Consider the following 23,093-nt stretch of genomic DNA (forward strand, 5'->3'; position numbering starts at 1 on the left):
CTATTTTAAGCCGCCTTTGCGGCAATGACAAAGGCTCATATAAAACCTGAAAACTTGTTTTCTTTGATGACACTACCATTGTGACCACAGGTGTCGCCAACACAGAGATACATACATATACTCCAAAAAAACAAAGCACACATTTGGGCCACTCTCTCCTCTCACAAATACACCTGCAAAGTGGAGAAGCAGACAAACAAGCCAAATGACACGTAGCCATAAATCCCCCAACATTTTATTGCCAAAGCGCTAAGCTTTAGGGCCAAGTCTCCAGGTGTGTGTGTGTGTGTGCTTGCGTGTTGGTGCGTAGGTGTACGTGTGTGTGCGTGTGTGATTCGTGTGATTTGTTTTGGCGAGACAAACACACAACACACATGACATCCACACACACACACACGTCAAACAGGAAACATAAAATGCCAACAACAATTTACTTTGTTAATTTACGTGCAAGTATTTGCATAAATAATAAAAGCAACAACGCTGCTAAATAAAAACAATAAAGGGGGGGAAAACCCAATAAGAAATTTCAATACTTTCGAGTGATTTCATTTCCTTCGAACGGGTATTTTTTATTCCCCCATTCGATTATCGATTAGTGTGTGGATCTGGGGGATTTCGTTGGAATTTTGCTGTTCTGCTGTTTCAATAAACAATAATAAACAAAGCGGGTTTTATAGGAGCCAGCTCTAGAGATGAATCTGATTTAATATATATATATGATATTATTATGTTTATATTAAGGAATTAACGCGTATCGTATACTTACAGTATTTAATAAATGCACTTGATTTTAACAGAGAACTTTAACCTGATTTGCTCTAATTCAATTTAAATATTCATAATGGTCTGTATAAACCTATTACTAAATTGTAACCCCAAATGATTAACCATTTATTAAAGTATTAATGGACAACTGCTCTATGAAGAGATCTTTTTTGGCTTTAAACATTTGTTTACTTTCAAAACTTTATGTTTAACTTACCTCTACTAATTATTCAGTGGATGGGTGTTTTCTAGATTTCATTCTTTTCCAATTAACTAATTTTTTCCAAACCTCAATAAGAACCGCACAATCGGAGAGTTCATGGTTCACTTACAGAAACCACCAAATTGCGCATACGCAGCGTGGGCCGTTAGAGAAAGGCGTTTTAGCTTGGCCATAATGACCGCAACAAGGAGAAGCAAATTCAGCAAATGAAGCCACTATGGGTCCGATGAAAGTGTCAACACGTTCGAGCAACCCGTTGGCCATTCTCTGGCTGGTAAATATTTAAAATGCCAATGAAAGCGGGTCAAAAGCAAGCCCCGAGCAACGACAATCAGCAGTGACGATGATGGCCCAACCCCAGCTGTAGTTTTCCCACTTTGCCCACTTTTCCCACCTGGGAACGATGGCCAATGATAGTTTTATAGCTCTCTCTGTTTTGTAGTTGCTTCTCTGGCGTTTTTATTTCACTTTTCTGTCTCGGCTCTTTTAGCGTTTCAACATTTTCAGTTTTCTGTTTTTTGTTTTTTCAAGAGCCATTTACAATTCACTTAGGTTCTAAAGGGGCGGCGGCGTACACAAAATATTAGCAAAAATACCAAACGGAAATACAAGTAACTTTATTATTTTATGGTTGGGATTTATACCATTTTTTAGTTTCTGGATTTTATTATTGTTAATAATATACAAAGCATGGCCCGGAAATCCTCTAGTTCAATTTTTGTTAACCATTAATGTTTCAACTCGTTTCTATAGCATACTTATTTGCGTTCAATACATAGTTCTTGTTTTCCTCCATAAATAATTATCTCTTTGCTTTCCTTTTCGTTTCGTTTTCAATGGACTGTCCTAACAGCTGCATGTTTTATCAAAATATATATATAGGTATGTATATATATTTGCTTTATAATCTGTGCACAATTATTATAATTATTATTATCTCTCTGGCTTTCAAATTCAATCTTTTACATTATTTCCCTTGCAACTTCCTTCTTCTGGTTCCAGTCTCATACGCATTATTTGTTTTATATTATTTTCACTGTTAATTTCCTTTCAGCTTAAGTTACAGGAGGGACTATGGTCTACATTCATATATGCTATATGTTGGGGAAAGTCATTAACTAAATTGAAAAGCATATTAAAATAGGGCCGAGCAGGAGGCACCTCCACCATGTGTATGTGTCTGAATATTCCGCCTCGGTGGAAATCCGACAAAGGACAGCTAGAGGAGGAGTTCGTTGAACCAAGGAAAAGGAAAAGGAAAAGCAAAGCCAGGCAACTGAAAATGTCATTGCTGGGTTTGGAAAACAAAGGCGTGGAGCCAGGGGATGACAGGTGGAGTGGGCCTTGGAGTTAACCTAACTACCATTGCTAATAACAACAGTCCGGTGCTGGAGTGGAGCAGGAGGAGGAGGAGCAGCCGAGGGAGCCATAAGAGCAGGTGGAGCAGTCCAGGACCTGATGATGAGATATCGCACCCAATTCCTGCCCCAATCAATCATAATTCGTTTGCTTTGCATGGGATAGTTCTCCTACTATATAGAACTGAGGAATTTGCCGAAAAATGCTGTGAAGAGGGGTCATACACTTGAAATATTTCTACCTATTTTAATGGAAATGACACAAAACATCAAATTTATTCCCAGTGTGTTCAATCAAATAAAAAGCCAACAAATAAAATAAGTGCTTGCATGTCAAAGATATATATCAATATACATAGATATATAATAATCCAAAGGCAACAAGCAAATGTTTTATAATTGATGCAAGGCAACAATAACCAGGACAATAACAACAAGTGGTCATGACAACAACAGAAACTTAAAAATAAAATGCAGAGAAAGGAAGCAAGAATGTTGCATTTGTTGCCATAGAGAAAGTCAGTCAAGTGGGCGAAGCCCAGAGCCCCTCCTCGATTCTGATTCAGATCGGAATATTTCTGCTTGTGTCCCGTAAACAAACTCCACACACACCGGTTCGTCCTGGAATCAAACTGAAAAGTTGACGAGGGCGTTGCCTGGCAGTTTCTCCCTACGCCTCCATTTTCCCGGTAAGCACACACGGAGAGAGAGTCAGGCAGATACATGACACGAACATGCAATTAAAGTCGATTATATATATATATTTATATACAGAACTTGTAGAACTTTTTATATTCATTCAAATGTCTCTGCAGAAAATCCCACAGAAATGCAGAAAGGATTCCACCTCTTTCCAGGTGTTTACAGGTGCACTCGCACGGACAGACGCCTCTGAAGAGTGAGACTGACTGACCAGGACAGACATCCTGATGGATACAAGGACCCAGGAGCCGAGATAAATGCAAAAATTAATATATTGCGTTAGGGAATAAAGCGAGAAGAGCAAAGATGTTGCCTACTTTTAATAGCTAACGACATAAGTAAAATTTCAAAAATATTTATGAGGAGTTCTTTTAAATTAAATATATTTTTTAGTGCACATAGAATGTGGCACACATGTCGGCAACGTAATGAAGTTTGGGCATGGCGAACGGTATTCGTGTGTCTCGTAGTGACAGCAGGTGCAGCTCCAAATGTTAACGCCAAATGCCATCAAATTAAACATTTTCCCTCAGAGATATCCAGAGGAAATGAAAGAAAAAATCAAGCAGAATTGTTGTTCTGCAAAGTCTGCATTGAATATCCATTTATAGTTTGTGGCATTATGTTATTTCTGTAGCCTGTCTCCTGTCTGCTGTCAGTGCAAAACGAACTCGAACTCGGAGCGAAGGCACTGCAAATGCACCGCATGCCACTCTGCCTGAAGTCGGGGCTCAATGACACCGTCTCCTATTCCGTTTTCTCTGTATATATTCCATATTTCCTGCATATATTATATGGCCTGAAAGCAGCCATATTTGAGGTCTAACCCACTTGACTTGCCGCGTCATAGAATGGGGGCTTTGGCTCTATAATTAACTTGCCATTTATTTTGGCCTCAATCCGATGACTGACCGAATTATGTAAATGTATTGCTTGGAAATGCAGCTAACTAAATAGAAAGCTTTTAAGACATATATAATCTTGGAGATAATTTCATTATAAACTATAGTTGTGAGTAATAATTTAATAACTACATCTTTTAGAAGACGGAAAAGGATATACTTCAGGGGTTAAGGCTAATGGAGACAACTTTCTTCGCTTGACTTAACTTTTATGGTATTTAACTAAAGCCAGATTACTTTAAGGGGATTTATTTTTGTAAAATGAATACATATTTCACCCCTACTCTCCTGGAACAACAAAGAAGTGCCACAAAGGTATTCCTCCAGTGATTTCGACTAACCGAAATTGATTCGGGAGTGCTCACTCACTAGCTTCCCACCACTAAAGGAAAAACTAATCACACTCGTCGTCGTTGTCGACTCGATTCCCCATCCATCTAACTGACACCACTTCCACATCCTGCGAGTGCTCCTCCTGCTCTTCTGGTTAAAAATGGACTCTACCCCGCTGTCAGTTTCAATAACATGCCTCCGCCGAGAAGGAGGAGAATGATAAAAAGACGGCAGTGGAGTGTCATGTGCGTAGTCGTTATGGCTGGGCTGTCGTGTCTGGCAAGAGATACTCGGTACCTACAACCTACCGTGCACTCTTTAGCCGGCCAATCCTCGATAGCTGTCCAACTGACAGCTGAGCAGGATGAGCCCTGAAAGGGCAGGGACGGGACGGGTCGGGACCACTCAATTCCGCAGTTGACGCATTTCCATTTACAGGTCTTGTTTTCCCCGACTTGTGCCGCTGCATTAATTATTCAGTTTCGGCATATTTAATGGGGGGAGAGAGTGAGGGCGAGTCAGTTGTCAAAATCAAGTTTAAAACAAAGCCATGACGACTGCCATCGGGGGCTTTGGATGCTATGCATTTGAATTTTAATCGAATGAAAACATTTGCGTAACAATTTGGCAACATGCAGCCATTGTGTGTCCTTCTGCCTGCTGCCAGAGATACAAGGATACAAGGATTCCCCGAGCAGCTGCAGATACAATACGTAATCATTCCACGACGCCTCCGCTTACACACATTTTCCAAAATGAAAATCAATACCAGCGGTGGCACTGGGAAAAGGGGTGAGCTTTCCGTTTTTTTCTCTCTGGGGGGGAAAATTTCCCGTAGCCTGGCTCCAAACTTCTGCACATGCTGTTGCATATTTTATCAATTCAACTGCAAAGTCATTCAAATGGATAGCAAAGACATGTTTAGTGGGGGCGAAAAAAGTTGAGGGATCTGATGCAGTTAAGGTCTAACGACTAACGACGTCAACAAAGAAGTCCTGCATAGGGAAGGCAAACAGGAGAATCCCAAGAAAAGATTATTTCGATTATGAGGTTATGACACAGCAGTGTCCTTTACGTTTACTCGGAATCATACATTCCGAATTTACAACAATGTAGAGTTCTCAACGATTGTAAAAGTTGAAACACTACAGTGAAAGAAGATAATATAACTACACTTTTATAAAAGTAAATTTAAACAAATGCGGTGTCATAGGATCAAATCGATTTGGGTTTATTAAAAACAAGATTGAATCTCAAATATATGGGATGGAAAAATGCATACTGCATTCTTTAAATGTATTGACTGTGAGATTAAAGTGAACTTTGAGAACCATTTGATAATGCTGTTCTACAGTATGTAATAGATTAACTTTTGGTAAATAAGGGACTTATTTCAAAGATGTTGAAATTAAATTTTACTTCAAATTTAAATTATTATTTTGACCAACTTAAATGCCTTGTAAAGAGGTGTAAAAAAGAGGTTTAAATTTTTACTACCTTTTGAATTGATAAGCTATATTATTATTAATTACGATATTCCATAAACTTCCATTATTATTACCTCTCCACAGCAGACTCTTAATAAATCAAATATGCAGTCCACAAAATTCAAACAAAGAAACCCTCGGACCACCGACCGAAAGCGGTAATTAAGTTTGGCCATGAAACCGCATCGCATCAAAGGCAATTTCCTCTCCTGGCCCTGACAGCTCACCCACGCTCCATAGACTTTCCCTTGCTCCTGCTCCTGCTCTACCTACTTTTCCTGCTCCTGCTCGTGCTCCTCCAGAGGCTTAATTGATTTCAGTTATGACTTTCGATACTTATTTGCAGATTAATTGATTTCCACAACTCCAAACTCCAAACATAATCGAGTACGGGACGGGGTAGCTACATACATACTAAGACTAGCCTACGGACTAAACAGAAACCTCTTCCTTTCTACTAGGTGCTGCTCGAGTTGGAGCTGATGCTCTGCAGGGAGCTGTTGGAGGCGGTCTTTCTTAGGGTATCTCCCGCCAAACTGCACAGATTCTGGACGAGAAGGGCCGAGGGGGCCGCGTTACCGGATCCCAAGGTGCTGCGATTAACCAGCGTTGGCGAGGACGTGGCTTTGGCCGGATTGGAGTTGGTTGCATTGGCATGATGATGATGCCTCAGAGGCTGCGGCGAGGTTGGATTCGAGAGGCCGGATTCGTGGATGGGCGACAGAGTGGGGGACCGGGTCCTCAGGAAGTGTTTCCGTCTCTGCCTCCGGTAGACGTTCCCCAAACTGGGCAGGGTCCGGCTGTTTGTCTGACACGATTGCTGCTGCAGGTTGCTGGCGAATCCCAGAGTCTCGGCCAGTTCCGCCAGCTCCTGACTGGTCTGGTTCATTTTCCTCCTCGTCGGTGGCGGTAGGGCGGGCGGCAAGGTCAGCGTGTAGGTGGTCACACTGTCGTCCCTTATCACGGATGTGGGCAGCAGCATCACTTCCTTCTGTCCGCCACTCGAAGGACTGGTGCTCACCTCGCTGCTCTCCAGGGAACTCCGGCTCGGCGAGCTGGCCGGTGGTGTGGGCGTCGTTGTCGAGGTGGCATAGCCACGCCCCGCCGCCTGCAGTTGCAGCGGACGTATTTGATTTTGCTTGATGCCGGAGCCAGCATGATGCTGATGGTGCTCCTTACCAGCCGCAATGCCGTGGTGTCCACCATGACGACAGCGAGGTCTCCGATAGCGTCCTAGCAGGCGCAACATGTGCCGCAGTCTGGAGCTCCTGGGTGGCGTCGAAGGGATAGTTGCAGGCTTCAGCGGCAGTTCCTGATCCACTCCGCCGTTCAGGGTGCGTATGAACTGTATGGGGGGCAGCTCCTGGGCATTCAGTTTGGCCGCAGCGGCCGCTTCTTCTCGCTCCCGGAATGTCAAGGCGGCGAGGAGATCATTGGGCACATCTGGACTGTCGGGCACTGAGGCGCAGCAGTTCCATTTCCTCCGCCAGCGCTGGTGCTTCGAGATATTCCCAGCCGCTGTCGCTGATGACGAGGATCCCCCCGTCTGACTGGTCAGAGTGCGAGTGCTACTACTTCCGCCGGCACTGCTCACCGCCCCCGAGGATCCGGATGCCGTGCCCCTTCTCAGACGGAAGGTGCACAGGGTGCACTGCTCAGTGTACTGGAGATATGTCGCCGGTCGCTGCGGACGCGGCTCCGCAGAGAGCAGAGCGCCCTTGGCCAGGCTCACGCGTCGCTGCAGAGAGCTGGCCGCGAAGCTGGAGCAACAGTGGAAGCTGCTCAGGGTATCCTGTTCCAACTGAATCTGCTGGGGAACCTGCCGCTCCTCCAGCACCGAGCAAACGTAGATGGCCTGCCGGCTCTGGTGGAACTCCCTGGAGCCGGCACAGCAATGCAACCTCATGGATTGCTCTGTCGTTTGACCCACCGCCGCCGCCTCATGGTTCTGCTGCTGGCTGGGATGCGGGGCAGTGGAGCAGCAGTAGAGCTGCTGGCCCCCCGGCATCGACTTGGACGGAATGTGTGGCTCGGGCAGGGAGGCCGAGAAGTGAACGTTGCCATTCTTGGCCACTCCCGTAGGAGGAGCTGCCTCCTGGAGCTGTTTGGCCTTAGCCTCCTGCGCCTGACGGTGGTTCCTGATATACTCGTAGGTGGTCAGTCCCAAGAACGAGATGTATATGTGAAAGAAGCACAAGTGGAGCAGCAGGCCGGCACTGACAGCGGCAAGCAGACCAAGGACACCCAGTAGAAACAGGAAAATAGTCTCGTTAACTCCGATTCCTCCGACTACAGGTGTCACCGTGTGATTGGTGAGCGAAATCCCCGGCTGCGTTGTACTAGCTTCAATCAGCGCCGTAAAGTTCTCCAGGAGTGTGGGCAACGTGGAGGAGATGGTGGTGTTCGCCTGCAGCAGCAGCAGCTGCTCATCGTCATCGTCCATTGCCCGTCGTCGCTGCTCCTCCTCTTCGGTTGTCGGCTGTTGCTCCATGCCCAGGCTCAGTGTGAGGTTTATATAGTCGCCGCCATCCAAGGGAATATGATGCTGGCTCGTGTCCACCTCGGAGCCCAGGCGGCACCAGTAGAAGCTCAGCCACTCCGGCTGGATGTAGTAGAAGACAATCTGAGCCACCACGGCGGCCACGATGACGAGAGTGGCCACCACCGCACTGACCACGCACATCAGGAAGGCCACATAGTTCCGGGAGCCGATGCAGTGATTCAGCCACTTGCAGTGGTGATCGAACTTGCCCACGCACTTGTTGCACACCGAACAGTGCTTCGTGCGGCTCGACGAGGTCCGGATGTTGCACAAATGACACCGCCCGTTCTCGATCACGTGACCGTGCTTCGTCCGATCGAATTCGGGCACGATGCGATCGTTGCGATGCACCCGCCGGAGCTCCTTGTCCGCTGGATCAGTCAGCAGGGCGGTGAGATGGGAGGCGATGTGGACCAGGTAAAGGCCGGTAATCAGACCATAAAGGGGTCCCTGCAGGGGCGTATGAAAGGCCGGTATGAGCACCCAGTAGCTGGCAACGCCGAACAGGAGGAGCACCAGCCAGCCGAAGAGCTGGAGGGGATGCAGGGGCAGCTGCAGTCCGTGAAGGCGTCTTCCCCGCCGGTGCTGCACATCGGCGATGTTATTCTGATAGCTAACCAGCTGCGATAGCCTGCACAGACCGAGGGCTTTGCTCTGCTTCTGCTTCTGCTCACTGGACGATGTCGGTGGCGCTGAGGGAAATCCGCTTCCCAGGGGTTTGGTGACAGGAGAGGAAGGCACTGCTCCCTTCACTGGCTCCTCGCTGCCCGACTCGGTTAGGCTGGCAGTGCTAATGGTTATGATGTGATCCGTTGCCTCCGTCGGCCTGACTCCGTTGGCTCCTTTGGGTCCGGCTCCTAGTCCAGCTTGTGTTGTGTACATCTTGTTGATGCGTCTGAAGGAGATGCCTCGTTCGATGATAATGGCGATGATGATGATGATGCTGATGATGCTGACGTAGATGCAGATGATGTGGATGAAGTGTGATGTTTGATGAAAGGTCCTGATTGATAGCTGTACATTACATCTGATGCTAAGCCACGCCCTCAACGGATATTGATGGAATCCAGCGGTGGATAGATCTCATATAATTCCCAAGCGATTTTTTATCATGCTTCAATGCCAAGTTTTTGCTTTTATATTGAATTGTTAATTTAATGGTTTATTACGTAGAGTTCATTTTCTTATTGTTTTTAAGAAAGTTCATGACTTTTTGATATTTTCTTTCGATTTTTAGCATTCCGATAATAAATTATACAATTCTGTTCTTGATAATTCTTTTTTAAACAATGTTGTTTTGTGCTGTTGATTTATAATTGTTTTATATTTGTTGCTTTTTTATATTTTTAATTTTTGGTTTGCTATGCGGAATTTGGTTTTTCTTCACTTGTTCATTATTATGAAGTTACGATTTAAACTATAATTTTGATGTAGTCTGCTTATTATAGTCCAAATCTTTATTTAATTATGTTAAAATCTCCTTTTCTGGGTTTATTTTCGACGAAACGTTTTTGTTGCCTATTTTATGGCGTTCCTTTCTCTTCACTGGCTTCGTCTGGGCACTTATTTTTAGTGTTTTTCATTGGCTTTCTCATTTACTGTATTTATTTATTTCTTTGCTTTTTGTTGCTGCTTTTCCTTTTTCTTTTTTGCGTTTGCTATTTTGTTTTTCTGAATGGCGCAGCAGTTAACGGATCATACGTAAACGAATTTAGTTGTTTTCGCTCTTGCCCAGAGTGTTCTTGGTGTTATTGTTGTTGCTTTTGTCGCTGTTGGGGGGTGGTAACACTAAAAAGTGGGCGCAGAAAACCAGGATTGTCGCCACCCCCGTCCGCTTCACCGTTTTCTTTTTTGCGAGATTCCTGCTCTATGATTCCCCTTCAGCGCAGCGGCCCTTTTGCTTTTTCGCTCTGCGTTTTGCTATTTGTTTTCGACTTCGCACGCTCACATACACACGCACGCACACTAGGGCGTCGCGAGGTAAAATAACGTCCGCGTTTACCGTTATTTCAGCATCTGAACAACCCGACTCCTTCAACCGACGCGACCAAACTAACAAATTCCAGCTCTCGGCATCCCCTGCCGACCAGGCCAGGCCCATTGTGTTCAATTTTAAGCTAACAGTCAAGAGGAAAGTGGAATTCAACTCCAACGAGCCAACTTAACGGAGAGAGTAATGTAAGCTTAAGCTTGGCCTGTGTGCTTGCAACATGTTCGATAACAGCTGCTGACTATCACTGTAACGTTACACTAGCCTACACAAAGTTTCAACTTCTTAAGCGACCTTCAGCTGAATCTTACCCCTCTCTCCAAAGGTATCGAAAAGGTGTATTGAAGAATAAAAATATTATTATTAAATTAGGTAATTATATGGTTGATCTTGGAAATTTAATGGTTAATAATTGTAAAATTCGAATTTGAAATCATAAATACATTACTTATATTCGATTCAAATAAAAAGAAAAAAAATCTGATTGTTGTAAGCCAGTGTAAATGGTAAGCCATTACTCTCTCTTTCTCCCTTGGTTTGAAGGCAGCCGAGAGAGCAGAGCACTGAAAACGATTGAATGTCTCGCTCAAGCTGATTGAAAGCTACAGAGCTTTCCCCGTTGAAAACGGCTGTCAGTCAGTTTTGGGTGGTTACAACCACCCAGGCGCAAGTAAAAGAGAGAGTGAAGGGACATCACAGGACAGCTGTGTGCGGTTTTGCCGGTAGCCGTAAGTTAGATAAGGAGAAAGAAGAAGTGGTTTTTGAGAGGGTTTTTTTAAGCTTTTCAGAAAATGTTTTCATTCATTTGAGAGATATATGTGTGATCCTTGAAATATTTTCCACAAATATGTAAATACTTCTACAATTATTAACTAAAGATTATTAGAGCCTTAAATAAAATCATGTTTTTAACATAGGGAACATTTCAATACTACAATTAACCAAATTGGCACCTGAAATATATGATTATTAATATGTTTACTAATCGTGACAAAAGTCTGGCTGGAATAAAATCAAAGATAATGTCCAAACTTTAATTACTGACAACTTAATGCTTAAATAATGCTATCTAATTTGCAATAATTGAAATTTTGGATATTCAGCTCTCTTTAGGAACAAACTACATTTGGAATAGCAATCCTGTTGTCTTGCTTTCCAGAGGATTATTAGCTTGTTAGCCTACTGGCTCACGCTACCATCCCTGGGGACTCATATCGCAACAGGAAGTAACTATTATGTAACGCCAAATGGGCCAGGAGGGGACACAGCACGCACCTTTCGCTTTTCCCAAACAGTTTCCCCCTACCTGTTTCCTTTTTTTCGGCCTGCCAGCATCATTTTTTATTTATTTATGCCATCGACAGAACTCACGTGAGAGGTGGCGGCGGCAGGTGTTAGATGAAATGGAAAGTACACTCGAGAGAATATTTGGAGCACGTGCTTGCTGGGCTCTGGCAGCAAGTATACTTCAGCACTTGGTGTGATTTTATTTACATCGAAAGATGCACGGTTTTGTGGGGAATTTTCCAAGGAAAATCCAAAGGAGACAGCCCGACGCCTGACTGACCGACCGACCGAACGATTGGCAAATATTTATGCTCGCAATCTCTAGACTTGTCGCAGGGAAACGAGGTCACCGCCGGGGCAGGGGCAGGCGGAGCAGGACGAGCCATTAGATGGAGACGGATAGTGAGCCGGAGATTTATGTAAGCCGCATCCCTGCTGAGGCTGTGGGAATATCTTCCGCTGGAGCTCAGCTAATGGTTATCCAACAGGAAGCGAGCTACGATTCTTTAGCCTCGTAAAGTCGAAACGCAAATTACCAAAACAAAATACCCAAATTATGCGTGTGGATACATACATATGTATATAGTATCAATGGCAAGGCCACAAATTTGTTTATTTTGCATACGATAAGTAGGCGGAATTTAGGAAGACGCCAAACAAAACAGTGGTGTTGACATTCTAGATATTCCCCTTATAAGCTGTTTTAACAATTTACTTAATAAATATGATCAATATTTAATTAAAACTGGATATAAAATTTTACTAAAATACCAGATTCGAAATGGCTTTGTACGCTTGCTTCCTTGATTCTACCTACACTTAATACTATATATAACCAAATATTAGGATTTTAACCTTAAACGGTTATTTTGTGTTGTTAAAGTTCATAAATATTAAATATAATTGTACACTAGGAAATGTTATGTTTAGGAGAAATGCCTCAGTATAGGTTTTGTTATCTAAATTCTTGACCTTTTATACCCTTGCAGGGTACTCTAATTTTGGTCAGAAGCAACACAGTGAAGGAGTCGTTTCCGACCCTATAAATCATATATATTCTTGATCAGCACGAAAAGCCAAATCAATCTAGCCATGTCTGAAGGAAAAAAAAATTTGACCATTTTTTTCATAATTTTATCGTTAGAAATGGTCTTTGTCAAATGTGAAAATTTGAGAAAAATTTAAATTTATAAAAACAAAAATCTCAATATGCAGATTTGTTAACCTCACAAAAATTAGCGCAGAACAGTTTTCCGAATTTAAATTAAAGCATTTTTGGCTTAGTTATAAATTTTTTAAAATTCAATTTGTTGGAAAAATTATTATATAAATATATCAATAAACATCAACTCAAATAACGGTATTATAATATCAATCAGAAGAATGAAACACAGTGAAGGAGTCGTTTCCGACCCTATAAATCATATATATTATTGATCAGCACGAAAAGCCGAATCGATCTAGACATGTCCGAAGAAAAAAAAAATTACAATTTTTTTTCATAATTTTATAGTGAAAAATTGTCTTTCTCAAATTTGAAAATTTGAGAAAAATTTAAATTTAAAAGAAGTAAATAAATCAATATGCAGATTTGTTAACCTCATAAGAATTAGCACAGAACAGCTTTCCGAATTTAAATAAAAGCATCTTTGGCATATTTATAAATTTTTTAAAATTCACTTTGTTGGAAAAATTATCATATAAATATATTGATAAATATCAATTCAAAGAATGGTATTATAAACTCAATCGGAAGCATGAAACAAAGCGAAGGAGTCATTTCCGACCCTATAAAGCATATATATTATTGATCAGCACGAAAAGCCGAATCGATCTAGACATGTCCAAAGGAAAAAAAAATTGACAATTTTTTTTCATAATTTTATCCTTAAAAATTGTCTTCGTCAAATGTGAAAATTTGATAAAAATTTATTTTAAAATAATGTTAAAAATTTATATGCAGATTTATTAACCTTTTGAAAACTAGCACATAATATTTTTCCGAATTGAAATTAAAGCATTTTTGGCTTAGTTGTGATGTTTGAAAAACTATGATTTACCTAAAATATGAGCATATAAAAATATTGATTTAATATACCTAGAATACATATATTTTAAGATTTATTGTTGTTATACGATGGTCAATGATTGCCAAAAGTCATATATATTTCGATTTGCAATCAAAATCTTCATCAAAAGAGAACAAAACATTGGAAAATATGTTAAGATAGCTTTTCTTCTTGTTTTAACTGGATCTGAGGATTATCTGCTCAAGAAGGTTCTTTTGTATCATATTTCATCCAAATCCCATTAAATCCGGTCATTGTAAATGATAAAAACCAATACCAACATTTGATTCAATTTTGTTAGGAAAATAAAATGAGTTTTCTATAGTTTCCGCCTCAGTGTTATTGCCTCCTGGCATCGATAACAAAAATGGGCGATGAAGCCTCGCCGCATCTTGCCTGCCTGCCTATTCAAGGATACCGGTAACAAGAAAAGCTTTGGTAAGCAGACTAAGCACTGCCACTGAACCGTAAAAATAACTGGCAAAACCAACTAGGCGAGGAGGCAACCAAATCTAGATTTTTACCAATTTTACGAGCTTTTCCAGACATACCAACGAACAAGGGAGAGAAGTAAAGCTTTAAAAGGTTAAGTAGCCTGTTTATTTACAGTAAGAATTTAAGTTTGGTGTTTCGAATAAGTTCTTACTCGAAACGCTCAGAGAATCAATACATAATATAGAGTACATATAGATAGGGTGTATCACGATTAAGGGCGGCAAGATGATAGACATCCTGTCGCTGCCGCGCCGGAACAAGGTGTCCGGTAACCCGGCACTTTTAAAGATGCTCTCCTCGTACAAGACCGGGCTGCCCATCAACAGTCTGCCCGGCTGGGAGCTGATTCCCCTTAACTGCAAGCTGCCCATGCTCAAGTGTCCCGGGAATCAAGTTATATTCTCAAAGAATAAGATCGGACAGTCGGTAAGTGAAGAACATGAAGTCTGGATCTGACTTAAGATTTATGCAAATTAAAGTCCTAATCGAATTAAAAATCCTGTATAATCCCAATCCAGTTCAAGAGCGGCATGCAGGAGTTCGTGTCCTCTGTTACGGAGCACATTCCCGAATACAATCCGTTGCACGACTCCAACCTAAAGACCTTCTACTCCAACGAGCGCAACCTGAAGCGCCTGCGCGAGAACGGCGAGATCACGCAGGACAACGATGTGATCTGCAATTTAAAGGACTTCAACCAGCACCGCCAGGAGCTGCACAAGTCGCAGCTCTACTACATCCTGCAGGCGTACAAGAGGCGCGAGCAGGAGCAATACGACCGAATGTTGATTGCCAATGCCGAGGCGATTACGAAGAGGGATCATCAGAATCTGGCGGCTCGGCACCAGTGCACCGACCAGGTGCTGACCCGGAAGCAGCAGCTGGAGGCCGAGCGTCACGAGCGGAAGGTGCATCTCCTAAACATTACGTACGAGAAGTTCAAGCGGCTCGAAAACTTGGCCACCATGCAGAACATGCTGCTGGAGAACCGCAAGATGCTAACGAACATGAGAGTGGCTGCGCATATCAGCATGTGCGAGGATTTACAGCGGAAGCAACTAATCAAGCAGAAGAAGCTTTTTCAGTTCAAGAAGGACCGGTTCAACAAGAACATGCGGCTACTGAGGAAACAGCGGCTGAACAAGAGCACCGAACACCAGATTCAGTCCTGGCACAAGCGTCTGGACGAGCGCATTGCCCACCAGGGGCGGATCAACTACCTGCTCCAGGATGTGGAGAAGGAGCGGGAAAAGTTCATCGAGAGACACAAGGCCCTGTACAGGGAAAAGTGGCAGAAGATTCAGGACGAGATCAAGGAGCGGTCCCGCAAATCTATTGCCGCTCGCAGACCCAAGAGTAAAAAACGCCGCAGGCCAAAGCGGCCACAGCCGTCGCAGGTATCGAAACACACCTTCTGCGACGAGTACGAGGCCACCTTCGAGGGTCTGCTGGACAACGATCTGTGCTATGCTTTGAATGCCGCCATTGCCATGGAGGGCCAGACGCCGCTGACCTTTGCTCCCGATGATCCCATCTACAAGGCGGCCCGCTATATACTCGATCACATAATCACCGGCTTCAACGAGGATCTCAGCGAGGACGAATGCGCTTTACTGGTCCTCAGCTCACGCATCCAGGAGTTTATCTGCGATGCCAAGAAATATGTACATTCTGTGAGTAAATCAGGAGAAGCGAAGACATGTAATTAAGAGTAAGCTTGACCCCTTTCTCTCTCTTTCTGCAGAAAGCTGCCCAGATCATTGGTTTTGCAAGGGACCACTGCGCCATTGAGGTGCCAACATCGTTGGCCAGACCAGCGGCACCGCAAAGGAATCACTCGCGTGCCTCGCACGTCTCCTTTAGCGGAGTGGCCAGCACCATTGGCGTGGGCAGCTACGAGATCCATCCGTTTGTGGATGTCCGTCCTTGTACGGACCGCAGACCCACGCCGGCGGGTTCGTTGGCCTCGCTGGCAGTCAGCCAGATTGGCGAGCGGGTGATCCAGGACAGATCGCGAATGCCGCATCTCAAGCGCAACCAGATCGTGTACATCGAGCACTATCTGGTGAAGTTCAAACGGGACTTGCTGGTGGGCCTGGACAAGCTGGTCTTTGCAGCCATTCAGTGTCATTTTGATAACCAAATGATGGAGGTACGCGAGGAGCTGCTAGCCCTGGACAGGAATTATCTTTTCGATCAGATCGCACGGGGCATACTCAGCTATGCGGTGAATGCGCTCAACTATCAGTCAGTGCTCAAGCTGAGCGTGAGCGTGCTGTCCTGCGAGGTCATATGGGAGCTGCAGCAGACAATGCTCAAGCCGGGCATTGATCCGCGAGGCATGAACCATCCCATGTCCTGTGGCACCGAAAGGGAGCGCGAGAACCTCGCCCTCTGCATCCCATAGAAGGAAGAGGAGCAGCACATAGACCTGCCAACAAATTTCAAGTAAAAACTGGCGACCATTCTTTCATTTCTGGGTCTTCCGATCAACTAAATTGCCTGTGATTTGTTTGTTGTGAATATCTTGTTGAATAAAATATGTTAATTTGTTTGCGATAATGAATTAGGAACGCTTTACTACAGCTATAGGTTAAGTTTAAATCGCGCCTGATTTGCATGTTTTAATGTTTAATTTAATGTTAAATAGTGCAACGATTCACTCACCCGATGCAGCTTTTGGCCTTTAGTTAGCACGTTCCGCCGTTCTCTTTGCAAATACCAAGTGTAAACACAAACAAAACTGATTTTAACACAATTTTAGAGCATGGTAGGTGCAACAGCTGGTTGCTGCCAGGGATGGGGAGAGGTTCCACACGGCACTGTCGATTGCAATCGGTCTATCGATAGGTGACGATAGGCGACGTTTAACAGTTGCCGTGTTCGCGCATTTCGAACTTTGACTTTGAAAATGACTAAATGGTTATCCGCACTTGCATTATTTAAATAATAAAATGAAAACAATGTTAAAAGTATAATTTACAGACACTTAAATTAAATGTTTACTATTTTTCCCAATTATTTTGCAAAAGTCAATATTTCCACGACGTCATAATAATATATTACTTCTTTTACATGTTTTAAATTAGCCCGTATTTTAATTAATAGCGAAATTTGAATGTTTGTAGGTGGAAATCCAGATTCTTCCAGATTTCTCAACACTGATTAATAATAAAATTCCAATTATATTCAAACAAGGTATTTCTAAGCTCCGGGTCTATTTTCGTAGGTATTACCTAATCGCACCTAATAAATAATAATAAAATGGTGATGAATGCACCTCATAGGCATTTTGAATTTCTTTTTCCGTTAATTAGGCTTAAAAAATATGCGCTTGTGCTTGTAATCCAATCAATAATCATTTGCATGTATAATAAGAAGCTATATAAATTAAGGCATTTTACGTTCTTTGAAATAGTTCCAACAAATCAGAGAACGCGACAGGCGGTCCGGGCGAAGGGTACAAAAATTCATTTTAACTTAATATAACTTAAAAGTGAGTGAGTGAAACACAAAGGGATATAAAGCTTTAATAATACAAATTTGAAGTGGAAATTAATCTTTCAAAGAGCATGAAAAACAGGAAACATATGAATACTTAAACAATTTTTAATACCTAATTCAGAACAGAAGAACAGACATGACCCCCAATCCCAAGGACTACGCTCATAATGAGGAGGTGGGGGATCGGACGAAGCCAACGGGTGTGCTCTTCGAGAGTGATATAGGAACGGACGACGGTGCTCTGACCACTTATAGCGGCGAATTCAAGCAGGCCCGGCCCAGGAAGCAATCTTTGGTGTGGCGCAATATAATAATTTTTACAGTCTTACATATAGCTTCGCTATATGGAGGATATCTCTTGGTCACACAAACAAAGCCTGCCACCATACTCTTCAGTTAGTATAGCCTTGGGCCCTTTTTGCCCTGCCTGTTAATGGTCTTTATCTCCCTCCTCTGTATCATTCAGCATTCGTGATATACTGTCTCGGCATGCTAGGACTTACGGCCGGAACCCACCGACTCTGGTCCCACAGATCTTATAAGGCTAAGTGGCCGGCTCGTCTCTTTCTGGTCATTTTAAATTGTTTAACCTTCCAAGACTCTATCTTTGTTTGGGTGCGCGATCACCGAATGCACCACAAATACTCTGAAACGGATGCCGACCCACACAATACGTCCAGGGGTTTCTTCTACTCCCACATTGGCTGGCTGCTGGTGAAGAAGCATCCCGATGTGACAATAAAAGGCAAGGGACTAGATCTCTCCGACATCCGTGCAGATCCTATTGTGCTGTTTCAACACAAGTATGTTTAGAACCATAGGATCAGAGGTTTCACTGGGCAGTTTAATAATTATTTATTGCTATAAATTTAGGTACTATTATTACCTTATGCCGCTAGGCTGCTTCATCCTGCCCACTTTAATTCCCTGGCTGTGCTGGAATGAGTCCTTGTCCAGCTCCTATTTCGTGGCAGCCGTATTGCGTTGGTGCGTACAGTTAAACATGACCTGGATGATTAACAGTTCGGCCCATGCCTGGGGTAACAAACCCTATGACAAGTAAGAATAGAGAATGGAGAGTCGAAGATAGACATAATATGGTTTATTTTTTATTTTTCCCTCACAGAGCGATGAATCCCTCGCAGAACTCCTTCGTTTCGCTAATGACCTTTGGAGAGGGTTGGCACAACTTTCATCACGTGTTCCCGTGGGACTATAGGACGGCCGAATGGGGCGGTTATACCCTTAGTCACGCTACCATCCTAATCAATCTGTTCGCCAAGATCGGCTGGGCCTACGACCTTAAAGAGGTGACGCCAGAGATGATCAAGAAGCGGACTCTGCGAACAGGCGACGGTACTCATGAATTATATGGCAGGAGTGCTGATCCTGACGTTGCTAAGAAGTTATGATGATCTATCCTAAGGGGGGTTTTGCCAATGAGTTTTGTTTGGGTTCATTTCTGTTCTATTCATCAAAATATATATTTAAATTTTGCCTGACTACTAATAATTATTAAATTTAAATCACGGATATTAAGGATATATCGTTAGGGCGTTCTCCAACACTTCTTTAAATTCGTATTGCTCTTGCAATTATGAATTGGTTTGGCATAATTGATCAATTGCAGCACCCTAAGCTGAGGCAGGACTCTTCCTTGAAAATAAGACTACAAAACTCCAGGGGTGGATATTATTGAGGAATAAGACGATTCATTTTGATATAGGTTTTAAAATGGATACATTAAAAGTGTATTGTACCCGAAGAACAATTCACTAATATCTGCTTTATAGTTCATTGGAACTTATAATCTTTTAAATATATGGCATTCATTTGTTCACATTTAAACGAAAAGCGTGATTGAAGTGTGTGCATAATTACCCAGCCGCGTCCCACTCACAAACTAATTAACAAAAGCTTAATCGAAGCAATTAATTACGTGGTTTTCTGTGTTCTGCATAAAGAATTTGAAGCCCGATGACGGCTGCTAGTTTTTTTACACAGCCGCCCATAATCAGATCAACTGTATCGACGCACAGTGCTATCTTAACTGAACAGATATTTAAGTACTTTAAATGTTTTAAACTCATAGAGAGATGTACTTATTTTCCAGAAGATAAAGTCATTGTAAGAATCAGGCATTTTAAGATTTTAAATGCATTTTTTGTGTGGTCTATAGCTTAACCTAGTATGTATTATATTATTTAGGAAAACTGAAAGGCGCCCCATAAGGGTACATCATGGAGTTATAGGGAGCACCTGGAGCGCCGAGTAGGGAAAACGGAAACACTTGCGGAGGCAGACTGGCAGCAGCTGTTGTGCTTTTTGAGACACGCTTTCGTTTCGGAGGTGCTGCTGGCTGCTCGTCACTGGATTCCGACTCTTCTTCGCTTTCGCTGCTTGCCTCCGTTGCCTCATCTTCGTCATCATCATCATCATCATCGTCCTCGTCTTCATCCTTTGGTTCCACCTTCATGCGCTTTTGCGGCGTCTTTTTGGCAGCTATCTTCTTGGTATTTCCCATCTTTTTGTCCTTTTTGGCCTTTACTGGAGTAACTGGAACGGGAGATGCAGCTGCAGATGCTGGAACAGCAGCGGGGAAGGCGAAGCGCTGCTGATCACCGGTAAAAGAGGACATCTGCTGCATGATAAACTCCATAAAGGCTTGCATGGCAATGTTCAGGTTGGGCGGACTGGGACAGCTTTTGAGGCTGTGATACCGGCCGGAGCAATTCCGACAGATCATTTGGCAATTAAAGGAGGTGTGTCCCTGAAAAGTACATGGTTTTAGTCAAGTTAAGTAAATAAACTATTGCTAGGTGACCCACCTTCTTATCGCAGAGGCCGCACACATCAAGGGCTTTGTTTTTCGTTTTGCTTTTTCCGGCCTTCCTTTCCTTTTTGTCTTCAGCATCGCTGCTCTCCTCGTCTTCCTCTTCGTCCGTAATTGTGAACTGGCGTTCTTGAGAACCCATGCATACCACATCCTCCTCAGAGGGTGCTTTCTTCAGTTTCCTGGAGGTAGACTTGTTACCACCAGCTGCCTGCACCTTTTCCTTGGATGCCATTTTTGTCTTAGCTGGCGTCGGACTCTCATCGTCATCGTCATCGGAATCTGAAGATGAAGACGAAGACTCAGAGGATGAGCCCGGTGGTGGCTTCACAGCTGCCACAGTTGGTTTGCTGGCCTTCGGTTTGGGTGATATAGCTGCCACAGTTGCGGGTTTGCTGGTGCCTTTTACGGCTTCACCAGGCTCCGGTTCGGATTCCTCTTCCTCCGAGGAGGAGGAACTCGATGAGCTTTCGTCCCTTTTCGCTACCTTGGGTTCCGACTTGGCAACGGCTACCGGTTCTACCTTGGGCTTCATCAACAGATCCGTCTCCTTTTTGATGTTGATCAGCGGCAGCTGGGGTGGCTTCTCTTCCACTACAGGACGAGTTGCCTCTGTGGGCGGCGCTATGGAGTTGGTGAAGGCAATATTGGCAGGTGGAAGGCTCTCCTGCCTGTGCGAGGGTGGAGCAGGCGATGTGGCAACGGGAGGGGGGGGAGCAGTAGCTTGAGGATCCTCGGTGAAGTCACCCACGTTGTCGTAGTACAACATGTGACTGCGTGTGGGGCTCTTGCTTCGATCTTTGCCTTGCCAGGAGTTGTTGCGTCCACGACCGCGGCTCCGTCTACTTCGTCCACCACCACCACCACCACCTCCGCCTCCGCCGCGACCCCTTCCTCTGCCGCCTCCCTTATTCCGTTGCTGCTGCTGCTGAATCTCTGGCTGCTGCTGATGATCTCGGAATTTGTTGAAGGACTCCTCCCTGCCCCGCCCGCCGCCGACGCCACCCGGTACATTGCCATTGCTATTATTGTGATTCCTTTGCACCTGACCGCCACCTGTGTGTCCTCGATCGGTCCAATTGCCATTGGATTGATGGTTGGGAGTCTGGGGACCGCCTCTGGCGTCGCCGCCGCTGCGTCTCTGCTGACCATTCCCATAGAAGTGGTGCCGCGAGTGGTTCCAGCCGCTGGATTGTCCTCCTCCGTTGTTCATAGCGAATATTTTTAATTTTTACGAACCGCCTCGGCGCACGTGTTGGAGTCGTTTGACGATATCGATAGGTAGTTATCAGAGCTAGCGGTGGTAGCTTGGTTACTCTAACGCCAAATCTGGCTATTACTCAAAGTGAAGTCGGTGCAATCTTTAGCCATTTGTATAAAGCGTTCATTAAATTAAATAAATAAAAAGCCTGTTTTATTAGATCTTTAACCAATACATTTTTTAACTGGACTATGAGCATTTTGATCAATGAAATATCTAGCTATCTTTTTCCCATACTATCGATAGCTGCAGTGTTTTCGGGAATCGATGTCAGGCGCATCACTAAGAACATTTCTGGAGAGCAACAAATTCGGAAAATGGAGTTTAAGAAAAGAACCTCCTTTGATAAGAACCGTACAAGAGACAACAAACACAAAAGAGATCTGGAAACTCGCACAAAAACCTGGGGCACGGTCAAGTTCAAGCCGCGGACGTATAAGTCCATGAAAACCGCCTTCACACCGCCAGATCCGCAGGCCACAGCGAAACCATGGCAGCACGTGAAGAACGATATAATCGACGATTCGGAGGAGTTGAGCCATGCCAGCCGCCTGGATGTGGACAGCAAGGACGCCAGGCAGTTTATGCAGAAGCGGGAGCAGAACCATCGGCGGAACATTATAGAGACCAGTCGGTCGGTGCCCACAAAGTGGGAAAGCTTCGACGATGAGCAGCAGCAGCCGTCTGCCTCTGCCAAGGGGAATAAAAAGGAAAAGTCGAGATTTTGGCAGTGCGACAAGTCCAAGGGCGAGCTGCCAACAGACGCCAAGAACTTCACATTCAAGGAACGCAACTTTTTTCGCCGAAAACTAACGATGGGTCTAACGGTGGGTGCAGTAGATCTGGATGCGGCCATCAAGGATTTGAAGAACAACTACAGCCAGATGCAGCCAGCAGGCACGAATAGCTTCAAGGCAAAAAACCGTAATCCCGCTCAGAAGCGCGGAGGCAATGGCATTCAGAAAAGCCAAAGACCCTTCCAGAAAAAGGGTAAGGGAAAAAATACGAGGGAGGAATAACAGCTAGCTATAATTAATTTCAATAAAAAAATATAAAATAAAATAACATCTATCGGATTTTTATAGATAAAACAGTAAAATGAATAAGACAAATTAACCATAAACTCTATTTAGATATTTGTGGCAATTTAAAACCTTAGCAGGCGGTTAAAATTTGGACTAGAATTTTCCGACCCTATAAATCATATAAATTTTAATCATTATCAATAGCTAAGTCGATCTAGTCATGTCCGGTAGAAACAAAATATTACAAATTGTTTCAAAATGTTGACATTAATATCATAGCTCGGTTAAGTGACTAAAAACCAAAACAAAGACCA

General features: G+C 43.7%; 6 protein-coding genes across 6 annotated transcripts in view; 3 read left to right on the forward strand and 3 right to left on the reverse strand.

Annotated features, from left to right (window-relative positions):
• Positions 1 to 17,018, reverse strand: part of Dus1 (Dihydrouridine synthase 1) — a 28,947-nt gene extending 11,929 nt beyond the window's left edge. The window contains exon 1 of the mRNA XM_020945109.2: positions 16,824 to 17,018. The gene's annotated coding sequence lies outside the window, so the exon portion shown is untranslated. The remainder of the gene's footprint in view (positions 1 to 16,823) is intronic.
• Positions 1,426 to 12,362, reverse strand: LOC110178098 (uncharacterized). The gene has a single exon (XM_020945107.2). The coding sequence runs from the start codon at positions 9,195 to 9,197 to the stop codon at positions 6,231 to 6,233; it is 2,967 nt and encodes a 988-aa protein (XP_020800766.2). The 5' UTR covers positions 9,198 to 12,362; the 3' UTR covers positions 1,426 to 6,230.
• Positions 13,210 to 16,722, forward strand: LOC110178099 (uncharacterized). The gene is made up of 3 exons (XM_020945108.2): positions 13,210 to 14,582; positions 14,675 to 15,829; positions 15,901 to 16,722. The coding sequence occupies exons 1-3, from the start codon at positions 14,382 to 14,384 to the stop codon at positions 16,561 to 16,563; spliced, it is 2,019 nt and encodes a 672-aa protein (XP_020800767.2). The 5' UTR covers positions 13,210 to 14,381; the 3' UTR covers positions 16,564 to 16,722.
• Positions 17,019 to 17,520: 502 nt separating the features above from the next.
• LOC110178150 (acyl-CoA Delta-9 desaturase-like) lies at positions 17,521 to 19,194 on the forward strand. Its single transcript, XM_020945178.2, has 5 exons — positions 17,521 to 17,652; positions 17,782 to 18,055; positions 18,127 to 18,463; positions 18,534 to 18,719; positions 18,787 to 19,194. The coding sequence occupies exons 2-5, from the start codon at positions 17,797 to 17,799 to the stop codon at positions 19,070 to 19,072; spliced, it is 1,068 nt and encodes a 355-aa protein (XP_020800837.2). The 5' UTR covers positions 17,521 to 17,652; positions 17,782 to 17,796; the 3' UTR covers positions 19,073 to 19,194.
• Positions 19,195 to 19,801: 607 nt separating this feature from the next.
• Positions 19,802 to 21,776, reverse strand: mbm (mushroom body miniature). The gene is made up of 2 exons (XM_020945177.2): positions 20,489 to 21,776; positions 19,802 to 20,430 (listed from the first exon to the last, which is right to left on the reverse strand). The coding sequence occupies exons 1-2, from the start codon at positions 21,704 to 21,706 to the stop codon at positions 19,861 to 19,863; spliced, it is 1,788 nt and encodes a 595-aa protein (XP_020800836.2). The 5' UTR covers positions 21,707 to 21,776; the 3' UTR covers positions 19,802 to 19,860.
• Positions 21,777 to 21,945: 169 nt separating this feature from the next.
• LOC110178167 (uncharacterized) lies at positions 21,946 to 22,819 on the forward strand. The gene has a single exon (XM_020945201.2). It carries the CDS (start codon positions 21,946 to 21,948, stop codon positions 22,771 to 22,773), a length of 828 nt encoding a protein of 275 aa, XP_020800860.2. The 3' UTR covers positions 22,774 to 22,819.
• Positions 22,820 to 23,093: the final 274 nt, after the last annotated feature.

Source organism: Drosophila serrata, unplaced genomic scaffold (genome assembly GCF_035046125.1).
Source record: "Drosophila serrata isolate PLE 108 unplaced genomic scaffold, ASM3504612v1 contig_240, whole genome shotgun sequence".
NCBI lineage: Eukaryota > Metazoa > Arthropoda > Insecta > Diptera > Drosophilidae > Drosophila > Drosophila serrata.

Coding starts and splice junctions, on each gene's coding strand:
- LOC110178098 (XM_020945107.2), bottom strand. CDS start 9,197: ATGTACACAACACAAGCTGGACTAGGAGCCGGACCCAAAGGAGCCAAC.
- LOC110178099 (XM_020945108.2), top strand. CDS start 14,382: ATGATAGACATCCTGTCGCTGCCGCGCCGGAACAAGGTGTCCGGTAAC. Junction 14,583..14,674: donor AGAATAAGATCGGACAGTCG/GTAAGTGAAGAA, acceptor ATCCCAATCCAG/TTCAAGAGCGGCATGCAGGA. Junction 15,830..15,900: donor CCAAGAAATATGTACATTCT/GTGAGTAAATCA, acceptor CTCTTTCTGCAG/AAAGCTGCCCAGATCATTGG.
- LOC110178150 (XM_020945178.2), top strand. CDS start 17,797: ATGACCCCCAATCCCAAGGACTACGCTCATAATGAGGAGGTGGGGGAT. Junction 18,464..18,533: donor ATTGTGCTGTTTCAACACAA/GTATGTTTAGAA, acceptor CTATAAATTTAG/GTACTATTATTACCTTATGC. Junction 18,720..18,786: donor GGTAACAAACCCTATGACAA/GTAAGAATAGAG, acceptor TTTCCCTCACAG/AGCGATGAATCCCTCGCAGA.
- mbm (XM_020945177.2), bottom strand. CDS start 21,706: ATGAACAACGGAGGAGGACAATCCAGCGGCTGGAACCACTCGCGGCAC. Junction 20,431..20,488: donor GCGGCCTCTGCGATAAGAAG/GTGGGTCACCTA, acceptor TGTACTTTTCAG/GGACACACCTCCTTTAATTG.
- LOC110178167 (XM_020945201.2), top strand. CDS start 21,946: ATGAGCATTTTGATCAATGAAATATCTAGCTATCTTTTTCCCATACTA.